Raw genomic sequence first — 14,142 nt, 5'->3', positions numbered from 1 at the left:
TCTTTTGTCAATGTTGCATTCTGTTTGGTAAAAGATAGTAACAGATGCAGAAACTATTGTTAATATATTTATAATTTTAACTTTTTATTTTCCTTTCTGACAGTTTTTCTTTGCCCTGGACTACTAAAAGGAGTCTACCAGAGTGAGCACTTGTTCGAATCTGACCACCAATCTGGGGCATGGTGCAAAGACCCTCTGCAGGCTTCGGACAAAATTTATTACATGCCCTGGACGCCCTACAGAACTGACACCCTCACTGAGTATTCATCCAAGGATGACTTCATTGCCGGAAGACCGACAACTACTTACAAGCTCCCTCACCGGGTGGACGGTACAGGATTTGTAGTGTATGACGGGGCTCTGTTTTTCAACAAGGAGCGCACCAGGAACATAGTCAAGTTTGATTTGCGGACTAGAATAAAGAGTGGAGAAGCCATCATAGCCAACGCCAACTACCATGACACCTCCCCATACCGATGGGGAGGCAAGTCTGACATAGACTTGGCAGTGGATGAAAACGGGCTCTGGGTCATCTATGCAACAGAGCAGAACAATGGTAAAATTGTCATTAGTCAGTTGAACCCTTACACCCTACGGATCGAAGGCACGTGGGACACGGCGTATGACAAAAGGTCCGCTTCCAATGCGTTTATGATCTGTGGGATTCTCTACGTGGTCAAGTCTGTGTACGAGGATGACGACAATGAAGCCACGGGGAACAAGATTGACTACATATACAATACTGACCAAAGCAAGGATAGTATGGTGGACGTGCCCTTTCCCAACTCATACCAGTACATAGCAGCTGTGGATTACAACCCCAGAGACAACCTGCTGTACGTGTGGAATAACTACCATGTCGTGAAGTACTCTTTGGACTTTGGACCTCTGGACAGTAGGTCAGGTAAGTTGGACTCCAGGCGGTGTTCTATGCTGAGGTGCAGCTTGGTCTCAGTGAGGTGGCTGTGAGTGTGAGTTCACTTCCTTGGTTGTCTTCTGGGCTGGGGATATCAAAAAGGGTCACTGTCATTACAATCCAGAAGGGTTGATCGGTTGATCATAGTCACTTTCAGCGTTGAAAACGCATACCTGCAAGACAGTGACGCTCTGTCCTTTGCACCACGGTTCTCAGAACTTGCTTTGCTTCTCTGAAGCTCTTCTGTCTTTATCAGATAATTACTTCTTTGCACCATCGTAAAGCACACAACACCTGTGCTAAGATGGAATGCCAGTTTTTCAAATCAATTGTAGTCTGCTTTCAAGAGTGCGTTGTCCACTTGGAGCATAGCTGTAGGTTTGCTTGGTATAGGGCTGCAAAGGCTGGAAACTACTAACTTCTCATTTCCTGGCATCACGAGCCTATGTGAAGGTCAGATTGCTTGTACGTACATCTCCGCATGTCTACTTGATAATGCGTATGTCCAAAAGTTCACAGTTTTTAAAGAAATGACTATTCTAAACACACTTTGACAAAGGTTGAGACAAATCTTTCTTTCTAAGAATTATAATTATAATTATTCCCCCTCTGGATGAAACTGTTTTCTTCGAGAGTTTTTAAAGATGAGAAATGAAAACACTAGCTCCAGCGTGGGGACATCGCTGAGCGCATAAGCAGATGAGAATGCTGACTCTGCAAGTGACAAGGACCCGAATGTGGTCCCCGGGACCCATGAGCCAGGTGTGACCACCCATGCCTGTGACCTCGGTTCTGAGTGGATGGAGACAGGAGAATCGCAGGGGCTCAGTGGAGACTGAATCAGACTGGAAAAAAAACAGCAGCTCCAGGTTCAGTGAAAGACTGTCTCTCGAAGTGGAAACGGAGGAGTGACGGTGGTCACCCACCATTCTTTCCTGTCCCCTGCGTGCACGTGCACAGGACTTGTGCATCTCTGTATCCATGTGCAACACTATACACACTACACGGCATGCACGTGCACGCACACACAAAGACACAAACCCTGAGTTTCTCCCATATTTTAACAACTAAGCAATTTTATTTTGATTTGAAAACTAAATTTTCACGGGGCATGGTGGCACATGCCTTTAATTCTAACACTAAAGAATTTGAGCACAGCCTGGGCTATACTATGAGACCTTATTTCAAAAAAAAATAATAAGACAAATATAAACTTATTGATTGATGAATTAATTAAAATGAAACTTAAGTTTTATAGCAAGTCGCAATAATGTTCTCCAAGTCAGAGTACCCTAGGAGGGTTAGATGTGTGTCCAAATTCCAAAAACAAATTCATCTTATCCTTGTGTGTTTGCTTGTATACATTTCTTTGTGTTTACATTATTTATCTTGCTTTCAGTACATACTTTCTGCTATCTTTCTTAGCCCATCTGACAAACATTTTCTTATAGCCCTAAATTCTGAGTCCATTATCACGTCGCCTTGCCTTAGTCGTCTTTCAATTGTATATGTGTCTGATCACGTCTTCCCAGGAATTAGTGTGATACATTGTGCAGCATGGCTCTATGGATCTGTGCTGAATGAATGGATGGTTTTCCAAGCCTTGTTCACATAGGATGACAAGGGAGGCGTCTGGGTTAGTGTCCACCATAAATCTCGAGCCTTTCGAATGCTTGCTCCCCAGCTGGTGGCGGTTCAGGAGGCGGGGCCTTGCTGCAGGAGAGGTGTTGCTGGGGGGGGCTCTTGAGGCTTGTTCTCCTAGCTTGCCCATGTGAATTGGCTCCTTTTTCTGCACCTGTTTTCCACCTGTTCTGGCAGAACTGATGCCTGGCCTGTGCTCTGTCATCTTTCCCTGCCATCTTAAAGCATCCCCTTGAGACTGTGAGCCACCATAAATCTCTTCTTCCCACCTGCCTTTGATCAGGTGCATCCTGCCCTCTACAACAACATACAAAAACAGCTCAGGTGCCATTTTATCTAAGAGGCTTCAGTCTGAGTGACAGTGCTTTCCGCACTCAAGGCCGAGGTTCAGTTGACTTTTCTAGAAAGAACGGTACCCACAAAATCAAGGGCTACCCAGTCTTCCAACCAAATCTAAACTATCTTATCTGCCTCATTGCCGTATGGTAAGATTGCTAAGTCCACTGCCCTCTGCAATTGAGAGCCTGGACAATAGTCAGTGTTTTGAGGAGACTATTATTTCATAGCTGTGGTCTAATTAAACAAAAAAAACTATTGATCAAAAAGTTTTAGCCTTTGGGGAGGGGGGTTGAGGTAGGGTCTCACGTGAGACCCTAAATCACTGTGTAATCTCAGGCTGTCCTCAAACTCACAGCGACCCTCTGACCTCTGGCTCCCAAGCGCTGAGACAAAAGATGTGCACCACCATGCTCGAAACATTTTAGCCTTTTGACTACCTTAAAATATGAAGTAGCTTTTGGAGGCCTCAAACCATTATAACTTATCAGATTTTATAGTTAGAGAATCAAAAAATAACATTTTTCAAGTTTTGTTTATTTAAAAATTATATATTATTTTATTAAGAATAGCCTAAAATTCATGAATATGGTTGGTTTCAATTTCATAAAAGAATGCAAAATTTCAATCTATATCTGGTAAGAAAAGTATTGTACCTTTGTTCCATATATTTGGAGATTTTCTAAAAAATAATTCTGGCATACTTTGTCATATATATATATATATGTGTGTGTGTGTGTGTGTGTGTGTGTGTGTGTGTGTGTGTGTGTGTGTATACACTCATATATGTACATTTGTATATATATGAGACACACAAATATATATATACTTACATATATATATGTATTCTTTCTTCCTACATAAAGATAGCTGTATCTTGCATGAGAGAAAATGAAAAGGCCGTTAATCGTGCACGCCAGGACACCTGTGTGTACCATCCATCCACTTGTGTGTGTTTGGTGGAAGTAAAATTATGAGTCATTTTCCCCACAGGCATTAGTGCCCATATTTGCTTAAAGACTGTTCATTAAAGTTGCAAACATTGAGAAATGATAAAATTTGGCTTTTTATTGGATTCTTAAACCAGAAGATTTAATTATCACTCCTTTGGACGACTATATGTAAAACCGTGTCTGTTTTGCAAATCATGAGTTTTTGTTTGTACTGAATTTGTTGATATAATCATCACGAAGGTATCAGTTTGCACACATGAGTGCTCAAATTAAAAAGTCAGTGGTTTGGCATGGGCCCATTGTAATTTAGAGGTGGATAAAATAAGTATACAAGTGCATTTTATGCATGATATGTGTGGGTATGAGAATTCCAATTACCATTAATAGAGGTAGGTCATATCATAACACACACAAAAAAACTGTTTTCTGCTCGGTATTTTGCAGAGTAAATTATGCTGACACTTTTCAAAGTAATTGCTTTTAGTAATTCTTATGGCCATTTTATTGTGGGTCTTGTTATATGACTATATACAGAAACATCAACTTAAAGCAAATATGTTAGGGTCAAAACCTTACCCAGTTGAATTTGGCAACCAAAGCATAATTGTTGTTAATGTTGTTGCCATAGGCTGGGAGTGGGTTGAGCCTTTTGGTTCTGATTTTAATTATGTTCTCTGTTTTTTTTTTTTTAAATCATTACCCTCAAATTGTTATGTAAATGGTTACCTATGTTTTATTTCTTCTATACATTATTATTTTGTACATCAAAAAATATCTAGTTTCAGGATGAGGAGATGGCTCAACGCTTAAAAGCACTTTCTTGAAAAGCCTATAGGCCTAGGATCAATTCCCCAGTACTCATGTATAGCCCCGTTAATGCATGCATGTGCTGTTTGTTTACAGAGCAAAGAGGCCCTGGCACCCCCATTATCTCTCTTTCTCTCTCCTTGCAAATAGATAAAAATTAAAATTACATGCACATACCCAGTTGGGGAAGATAAAAGGCAAATATTCCTCTCTTGGCTACATAAACGTTTTTATGGGGGGATCCTTAATTTCAGGTAGTGCCTCCTTCTGGACAAGAAGGGGGAGTGGAGCACCAGGCTTGTATTCCACAGACAGCTCGCGCTTAACTGTGCAGGGTTTACTTGGGTTCTCCATCCCAATTTTCTCAACAAAATGTTCCTTAATCATATCCCTACCTCAGAATGTCATTGTTAAATCTAAATTTCAGAATGCATATATTACGTATGACACATTAACAAAGAAGCAACTTGCTACAAACCAGTGATCATCTGCATTATCAAAATGAGGGACCCAAATCTTTATAGCTCATGTAACCTGTGAAAATCACTGCATGCTAAATATTCTCCAGATAGTATATAATTTGGAGTCTTGGCTTACATAATTAGCATAGATGTGTACTCTAAAACTTGCATCTTCTTCTACTATAAAATCACGTTTTCTATAGTTGTTATTTTTTTAAATAGTGCACTTTGAGGAATGAAGGGGGAAAGACTCGGCACAGCAGAGAGGCTCCTGAAAAGTGGTTTGGGAAGTCATGTTAGTCGAGCCTCTTAACCTCATCCATGCCGCACCCACCTCGAATCCTCAAACCCTTGCATTGTACGTAGTGATGGTTGAAGGATTGTGTCAATGCATGAATGTTTTTATTTTTGCAAACCTAATTTCTTAGGACTTTATGAGGATTTGTTTTACTTTGATTATGCACGTGCTCGGTCACTTGTCCTCTTTGCTGTGAGCTGAGGACATGCAGCGCCACAAGGTTTTGAGGTTACCCCAGCCAGGCTCCCCAACTGCACCTTCCCTTTTTGATCCAGAGTTGTGAGATTCCCTAGTCTAAAAGAGATTGAGTATGTATTAAAGAAATGTGCCAAAGCACATTAACACCTAATATCCTTTCTTCTACACGTAACTAAGAGAAATTAAAGTCAGTGGTCTTTACCATAGAGAAGAAAGTGGACAAGTAATCAAAGGCTTTTATATTAAGAACACATTTTCAACTTTTCAGTTGACAAGTTACATGGATTTCTTCAACTGGGAAGGGGAAAAAGACTATATTATATTCAGAAAGCACAGTGATTACAGTCTATTGAAAATACATTTTGTCCAAAGAATCGACACAGGTTTCGATGTCAGATAGTTTCTAAGAGAAGCTATGGCGAACACTGAGCCAAGATGAGAGCCTGCTGCGTCATCAAGAGGGCTTGAGTCCAGCCTCAGCACCCACGCAGAAAGCCAGACGTGGCCCAGGGTTTCTGTGACCCGGCCACCCCTCACTTGGGGACGCAGTGACCCTAGCAACGCCCAGGCCCCCATCTCAGCTGGTCTAGCCTAAGGAGAAGCAGAAAGTTGAGAAACAGGGCAGAAGAGTGACAGAGGAGAGCACCCGACATTCTCCTCTGTCTTTCTCACTTGTGCACACAGAGCACAGGCGTGCACACAGGGAGATGCACACACACACACACACACACACACACACAGGTGGGTAAGCACTGACAGTTATAAAGGAAGTGTAAAGAGGAATATTGGTCTTTCAGGGCAGAGTAACAGGTCCAGGATTATGTCACTGTTTTCTCTTTTTTTGAGACATTGTCTCATGTAGCCCAGAGTGGCCTCAATTCATTATGCAGCCTGGCCCCCTGGACCTCCTGACTCTTAGTGCCCAGCTGCTGGAGTTCAGGTGCATGTCACCATGCCAATTCATGAGACATTCGGAGTTGACCTGTACACTGTTTAGCACACACCCAGCGCCAGAAATATTAGAACTATAATTATTTTCAAAATTGCTTTGAACATATATAATCTTTTTATACATATATGTGATTTCTAATTACCTCCAATTAGTTATCTTCTGTACATTAGACATTAAACTTTTATTTTTTTTTTTTTGAAAGAAGTCCAACAGACTGGCATTTTGTATGTGACAGAGTGAGGCAGAGAAAGAGAGAAAGAGAGACAGAGAGAGAAAGAAAAGAGAATTGCTGGCCCAGGGCCTCCAGCCGCTGTAACTTGACTGCAGACGGGCGGACCACGTTGTGCTCACGTCCAAGTTTGCGCACCTGCATCACGTTGTGTATCTTGCTGGCACGGGATCTGAAAAGTCAAACATAGGTCCTTAGGCTTCACATTCAAGCACATTAACCCCTGAGCCACTTCCCCATTCCTGTGTTAAACTTCCTTAAGCAATACATGGTAGTTGCACAGATTAGCTGAACGACCCTCACGTTGGCATCGTTATCTCTGTCATTGTAAGTAACGTCCTGGCGGATGTGGATGGGGTAGCCAGGCGCGTCACCCGCCTTTTGCCACTGCTAGTGAGTGGTGCTACCTCACTTCTCTCAAATAATCCTTCTAAGCCACCGTGTGCCAACTCCAGCTTTCATTTCCTACAAGTCCTGGAAGGAGTGACGTTTACGTCTCACACTTCTAAACTTCTATACAATGCTCTAGTCTTCCATTAATTTACAGATATTTTCCAGTATTTCCAACTGAAGGAGGAAGATGTAAGATTGAGTGGATAATAATAAACAGGCAGAGAATCCTGGCTCCCAACTGTCCTGAAATTAGCATGCCTGACAGATCTGAAACTCTCCTGGCTGAGGTGCAGTAACAAAAAGCCTCCGTGGGAAGGCGCTCACACAGGAGCTAAGGCAGGGAGCCCCAGGCCTGCTTTTGCCCTGTTTCTCAAAGACGATCCGCATTTTCCCGGAAGCTACTTAAGGTTACATAAGTGAACTCTGTCCTGTGTATTGAAGTCTAGGATCTAAACCAACAACCAAAAGCCTACAGGTAACAGTTAAAGAATGCTGATAAGGTGAACCTTCTGTCCTTACAAGATGCCAACTAGGGCGTTTGTGTCCCCAGTAAAGGCTGTGGCCACATCGTGATGAATAAGAACGTTAAGCACGCATGACACCTCGTTAAAATGTAATTTTCACATCATATATCTGATCTCTCTTCTTTGACAACTGAGTAATGTGGATGCTGGGCGGAGAATCCTGAATACCTTTAAACTGTTTCGTAGGTACCTGACACAAGAAATAGAGCCTGGATAGAGTGGGATCTAAAATTAAACTTGTCCTCAACCTGTACGGGCTATGGTTGCGTGAGATGCCTCGTTGTCTGGGAAGTTTAATTGACCTCCATCTTGTAGCTGAGTGTAATTTGCAAAAGGAAAACAGTCGGCAACTTGTTACTGTTTTTTTAAAATATTGTATTTATTTATTCATTTGAGAGTGACAGACAGACAGACAGAGAAAGAGGCAGAGAGAGAGAGAGAGAGAGAGAGAGAGAGAGAGAGAGAGAATGGGCACGCCAGGGCCTCCAGCCTCTGCAAACGAACTCCAGACGTGTGCGCCCCCTTGTGCATCTGGCTAACGTGGGTCCTGGGGAATCGAGCTTCGAACCAGGGTCCTTAGGGTTCACAGGCAAGCACTTAACCGCTAAGCCATCTCTCCAGCCCTTGTTGCTGTGTTTTTATGCATCCTCTGTTTCCCTGTGCGCAAAGCTCTTTGTGCTTCCCCCACTTCTCCCCTGCCTGCTGTGACAGCCACAGCCCTGGGAGCTGGCTGCTGCTGAGTGTCCAGGAACACAGCCAGAACCTGCCCCGTTTGCCCTCAACCTCGTCTGAGTTCTCTCTTGAGAATTAATTTTCAACCTTTCCTATATTTCCCTTTCTTCATAATTAAGGTTCGAAACATTCCACAGTGACATCATCTGCTCTTTCAACCTCTGAATATAAAACTCACAATCCTGCACCCAGCAAAAAGCTTACAGCTGAGCCTGGTGTGACCCGTGAGCCTGACAGCTAGGTGAACTTCTCAGTGGATGGGACCCGAGGAGGCAGGGATGAGGGAGCTCATGAGCGTGGCATTCCTGTTCCAGTAGTCAACAGAATGATGTCTTGTACACAGGAATATCAGCAAAGTAATCAGGATTATTTCTACCTGTTCCTCCTGGGCATCCAAAGATGGCTTTTGAATGAGCCTGACCACTTGGTGGCTACCTTTCCTGCACCCATCTCATGTGCCCGTCCCACAGAGAGCAGGCAGGAGAAACAGATAGGTGTGCAGTCCTTATTGGCACGAATTATAAGGTTGGGCAATTGTGGCGCGGGTGTGGTTTCTGAGTACCTAAGGTCTACTGGCCCGCGTCCTGTTCACTCTTGCGCAGCTATGGAATGACTCATCGCTTAGTTATCTCTTTAAATGGCTAAACCTGCACTGCTGTTTTTAATTTTGCAAAATGATGATCAAGTAATTTACACAGGGTTTGACAGGAAATAGTATGAGATCTTGATAATAAAGGTATTTCTGTCTTAAGGAGTGCCATCAAACTAAAAGCTAAGTCCTATAACAATTTTGATTACTGACCAAATAAGTTAGCATACAAAAATGAGATATAAACTCTTTAATAGTTTCCAATATTAAGAAATGAGAATTCCTGTCAGACTTAGCCAACAAATGGAAAATATATCTTTGTGTTTGTCTAAAACAAGTTTTATATGCTTCACAGTTTTTTAGTAGTTGAAATTTATAAGCAAATCTTTTGTTACTATGACCTCTCCTGAAAACACAAATCAACATTATCCTGTGCTTTTTCTGAGTTCCTCATGAGTCATATATTTTAGCTATAATACTTGATTTTTAAAAATAAATTTACAGGACTGGAGAGATAGCTCATTGGTTAAGGCACTTGCCTGTTAAGCCTAGGGCCCAAGAGTGATTTGCCAGTACCCATGTAAAGCCAGATGCACAAAGTGGTGCATGCATTTGGAGTTTGTTTGCAGAGGCTAAGACCCTGATGTGCCCATTCTCTCTCTCCAACAGGTGTGGTGGTGCATGCTTTTAATCCAAGTAATCTGGAGGCTGAGGGAGGAGGATTATTCTGAGTTTGAGAACAACCTGAGACTACATAATGAATTCTAGGTCAGCCTGGGGCCTGAGCTAGATTGAAACTCTACCCTCCAAAAAAACAAAACAAACAAAAAATTACAGGAAACAATTCCACCCAAAAAACCTATAAATGCAAGAGGATGTGTAGATCTTTGTGACATCAGTATTTTTCTAGCCACAAAAGGCTAAGGCAAGGAGTATCTCAGGAATTTTAGCTCAAAATGGGTTACATAATGATTTCCTAGACTTCCTGGGGTACAGCATGAACATATCTTGTCTTTAAAAATATAAAATAAAGTCAAGACTGAATTTTCTGTAATGCAGATATTCTTTTAATCAGATATTTCTTTGAAGCATTTTAAAACATTTCTATGAAAAAGGAAAACAGTGTGTTGATAAAAACAACAGAGTAGTTTTGAACCAGCAATGTCATCAGAGTCTATAAGTTTGACCTCACTGAGGAGGGCCCCCAGCAAAATGGGGACAAGGAGGAGGAAGAAGACAGTGCCAACATGTGATGTATCCATACAAAGTATGTTCTTAATAAAAAAATGTTAATACTTCATAAAATTATTTTATTAGCATTCAAAATTTTAGGGTGATTTTAGAAAAGTAAAGTGTTACTATTTAGTCTAGGCTAGCCTTGCTCTCACAGGCTTCAGCCTCACCCTTCAGAGTTCTAGATTTATGGACACCACTATCATGCCAGGCATGATTCTGGTTCTCATGTCTCTTAAAGAAAGTCACTGAGATGCACAAGCTACAATGATTTGAGGAGAGGGAATCCAAAAGTGGAATTGTTAGAATTGAGAAAAAGCAGAGCTGGAGGGGTGGAGAGATGGCTTAGTGGCTAAGGTGCCTACCTGTGAAACCTAAGAACATATGTTCAAATCTCCACATCCCACGTAAGCCAGATTCACAGTGACACAAGTGTGCACTGCCACACATGCGGACAAGGGAGCAGTGGCTGGAGGCCCTGGCACACCCATTCTCTCTCTCTCTCTCTACTTCTCCCCCTTTCTCTCTCAAATAAATAAAAAATAATAATAATAAAACAGCGCTAGCGATATTCCTCTGAGCAGCGTGTTGCCTAGCATGCATGAGGTACCCAGTAGTCTAACAAAACACAAAATCAAAGTTGAAAGGTAAAATTAATGGAATTAATTGATTGAGTCATTAAGTAGCTTTTATTGTTTTCTTTCAGTTAAGAAACGTATCTTTGGGCCTGGTGGAACCCAAGCCCTGCACTGTGTCTGTGGTGAGAGCATGGTCAGGGACACATGGGCGTCCTCGTGGACCTTCCAGACCAGCGGAGGCAAGGCAGGGGGAAAAGAAAGGGGACGTGTCTGAAAGCGGTGAAGTTGCCGCTTCACAGCCAGTGTTTTCTCTGATGGCTCTTTATAGAAACAGTCCCATCTACACTAGTGAGAATCACCCCGGGAGAGCACAGGGCTCCGGGTGGAGAGAGTGGGCATCCGTGGACTTCAGTGAGAGCGGCACCGGGCATCCCAGCGGCCCCCGCCCCTGCTGCCGCCCACTAACCAACTAACTAACTAAGGTGCTGGGGAAAGGGAGAAAGACAGCTTGCACGTAGAAGCATTTCAGTGAAAACAAGCAAATTTTAGAGGCCAGTGCAAGATCTCAATAATGCATCAATCTCGAAGCAGAGTGAGGGCAAGGAGCATTAATTAGTGTCGTAATGTGCCCACGGTCCTCTCCAAATTGGTCTGGGTTGGAAGGAGTGGTGACACAGGCCTTGAATCCTAGCACTCAGGACGAGGAGGGAGGAGGATTACTGTCAATTTGGGGCCACCCTGAGACTACATAGTGAGTTGCAAGTCAGTCTGGACTAGAGCAGGAGACTACCTTGCAAAACCATAAAAGGAAAAAGAAAAAAAAAAATGTTCTGGGTTTACGTTTTGTTTTTCTTTTTAACCCATAAAAACAATCCCTTTTAGATACCAAGGTAGAATGGAAATTCACCTTCCCCAAGCATACAGTTCGTGAAAGTAGACTTGAATTTAAATGAGCTCAATTTGGAAGAATAATGCTGGGATACTATCTATTTACCTAGAACTAAATTTGATATTGTGGCATGTGGTTTGGAGTTATGTGTGTGGGGCGGGGCTGTAAGAGAGAGGCGGGAGAAGAGAGAGAACTTCTTTGAAATCCTTGAAGAAAGAGATTTAATTATTGAAGGATTAGAAAGATTAGTTGGAAACTTTACATCGATTCTAAGCAATTTGAAGGACCTTTAAGATGTGAGGACTGGATCTTTATTAGATTTAAATCTACTTAGCATATATTATATCCTTCTCCTGAATTCAGATATATTGCTGAACATATTCTCATGCTTATTATCTATGAACAAAATTGGTAAATAATGAAAAGTGGAATGGAGAAAGACAAGAAAGGAAGAGATAAATTAACAGATAATGGACCAAAACTTGATTCCTCAAGACTGACGTCGCCACCCTCCAGTGGTGGACCGTGCGGTTAAGGACAATGTGAAGGATGCTACTATGTTGCGAACTGGAGTGACAATTGTTAAAACCATGTGTGGACAGCAACTTGGCCATACTGACGAAGGAAAAAGCCAATCTTTTCTTCCTACCTTTCAAGATTCTCTACAGAAGATAAATTAATGAACAGAAAGAATACAAATCTTTCCTCTGAATTTGTTGTTCATGAGGACCTTAAAATACAGTGAACTAAATCAAAACTAAACACAGCAAAATAGTCAAACCTGGCTATTTCTTTCTATTGTGTGTGTGTGGTGTGGGGTACGTGTGATGCATGCAGGGGTGTGTGCAGATGGGCAGGTCTATGCACATGCGTGTCCTCTTCTATTGCATACCCACGTTTTCTTCAGACAGTCACTGTACTTGCAGCTTCCACTTATGGGCAGACTGGCTGGCCAGTGAAGTCCAGTACTCTCAGGTCTCTGCTACCCATAAGACTGGGGATAGAAACACGTGTAGCCATGCCCAGCAACCCGGCTGTTTTAATGCTAGGCTTGTTGCAGGTTGGAACGTCACGGAGAAATGTGATAGGAAAGGGGCATGAGCTAAGAGTAATAAACTGAGCAAACTCATCAAAGTCTTTTTAATTTTTTTGTTTATTTTCTATTTATTTATTTGAACGTGACAAACAGAGAGAGAAAGAGGCAGAGAGAAAGAGGGAGGGAGAGAGAGAGAGAGAGAGAGAGAGAGAGAATGGGCACACCAGGGCTTCCAGCCACTGCAAACGAACTCCAGACACGTGCGCCCCTTGTGCATCTGGCTAACGTGGGTCCTGGGGAACCGAGCCTCAAACCAGGGTCCTTAGGCTTCTCAGGCAAGCGCTTAACCGCTAAGCCACCTCTCCAGCCCAATGTCTTGTCTTTTCATTGCTTTCATCTCCATCCATCTCTGACAATAAGAATTTTCTTTATGAAATTCTGGGTATTTGAGCACTCAGCTTGTCTGACAGTCTCATGGTCAACGTGTGTACCGAGATGTGCTCAAGATGCTCATGACCATGGTGGCTGAACTGTCATAAAAGTACAGTACTGTGAAAGATACTTTGCAGGCAAGAGGATGCAGAGGGAGAAGGATGGTCCACACTTTGCATGAAAGGATCATGTGGCAAATGCAGAGCTAAAAGTGAAGACAGGAAGTAGTTAGTGAGGGTTTGAAAACCCTTGGTCAGCATGGAAACTGCAGGAAGAAAATGATAATCACCCCTTCCTTAGAAAGAATTATGCACAGAGAAAGGTGAAATATCGGTACTGATGAAATGAGTAATAGAAATAGATCTTATGCCAAAAGTTCCACCTTTGTAGCACAGATAGAATAACCCTTTCTCAAATGCTTGACACCATAAATATTTCAAATTTTGAATTTTTTTTTGTATTTTGGAATATATGTATTTGCCTGATTAAATATCTAAGGGATGGGACCTTAGTCTAAGTTAAAAAAAAATCACTCATGTTTAATATCTCTGCTACATATATAACATAATGGTGATTTCTTATGATGTTTGATAACATTTGTATGATTTAGCTGTGACTTAGGGTCCAGTATAAGATTTTTCTCCCGTGCGCTAGTGAAATAGCTCAAGGAGTTATACTGCCCCCCCCCCATCCCAATGTGTCATCTTGTAAACCCCAGAAAGTTTTCAGGTTTTGGAGTTTGTTATTTCAGGTTTTGAGTTGGAATGCCGACCTACTTTGATATCATCCAATTTGGCTTTGTTTCTGCTTCTCTTCTGTCGTCAATCCAAAATAATAAATATATCAGTGACATATTTTTTGGTGACATATTCGGTTCCCTTTGCTGGTCTTCCCTGGAATTTTTCTCTAAGTATAAAGACATGCTCACCCGTCAGGATTGCCAGG

The 14,142-nt window shown here is 42.1% G+C and overlaps 1 protein-coding gene across 14 annotated transcripts in view; it reads left to right on the top strand.

The window, feature by feature from the left end:
- Window positions 1-14,142, top strand: part of Adgrl3 (adhesion G protein-coupled receptor L3) — a 482,809-nt gene that overhangs the window by 167,480 nt on the left and 301,187 nt on the right. For all 14 annotated transcript variants that reach the window (XM_045130208.1, XM_045130203.1, XM_045130202.1 and 11 more), the window contains one exon: window positions 104-904. In XM_045130208.1, the coding sequence (XP_044986143.1) occupies window positions 104-904 (801 nt within the window). The remainder of the gene's footprint in view (window positions 1-103; window positions 905-14,142) is intronic.

Source organism: Jaculus jaculus, chromosome 11, assembly GCF_020740685.1.
Source record: "Jaculus jaculus isolate mJacJac1 chromosome 11, mJacJac1.mat.Y.cur, whole genome shotgun sequence".
In the NCBI taxonomy this organism is placed as follows: Eukaryota; Metazoa; Chordata; class Mammalia; order Rodentia; family Dipodidae; genus Jaculus; species Jaculus jaculus.
Note: the sequence above shows the minus strand (reverse complement) of the source record. Positions and strands in the feature narration are given on the sequence as shown.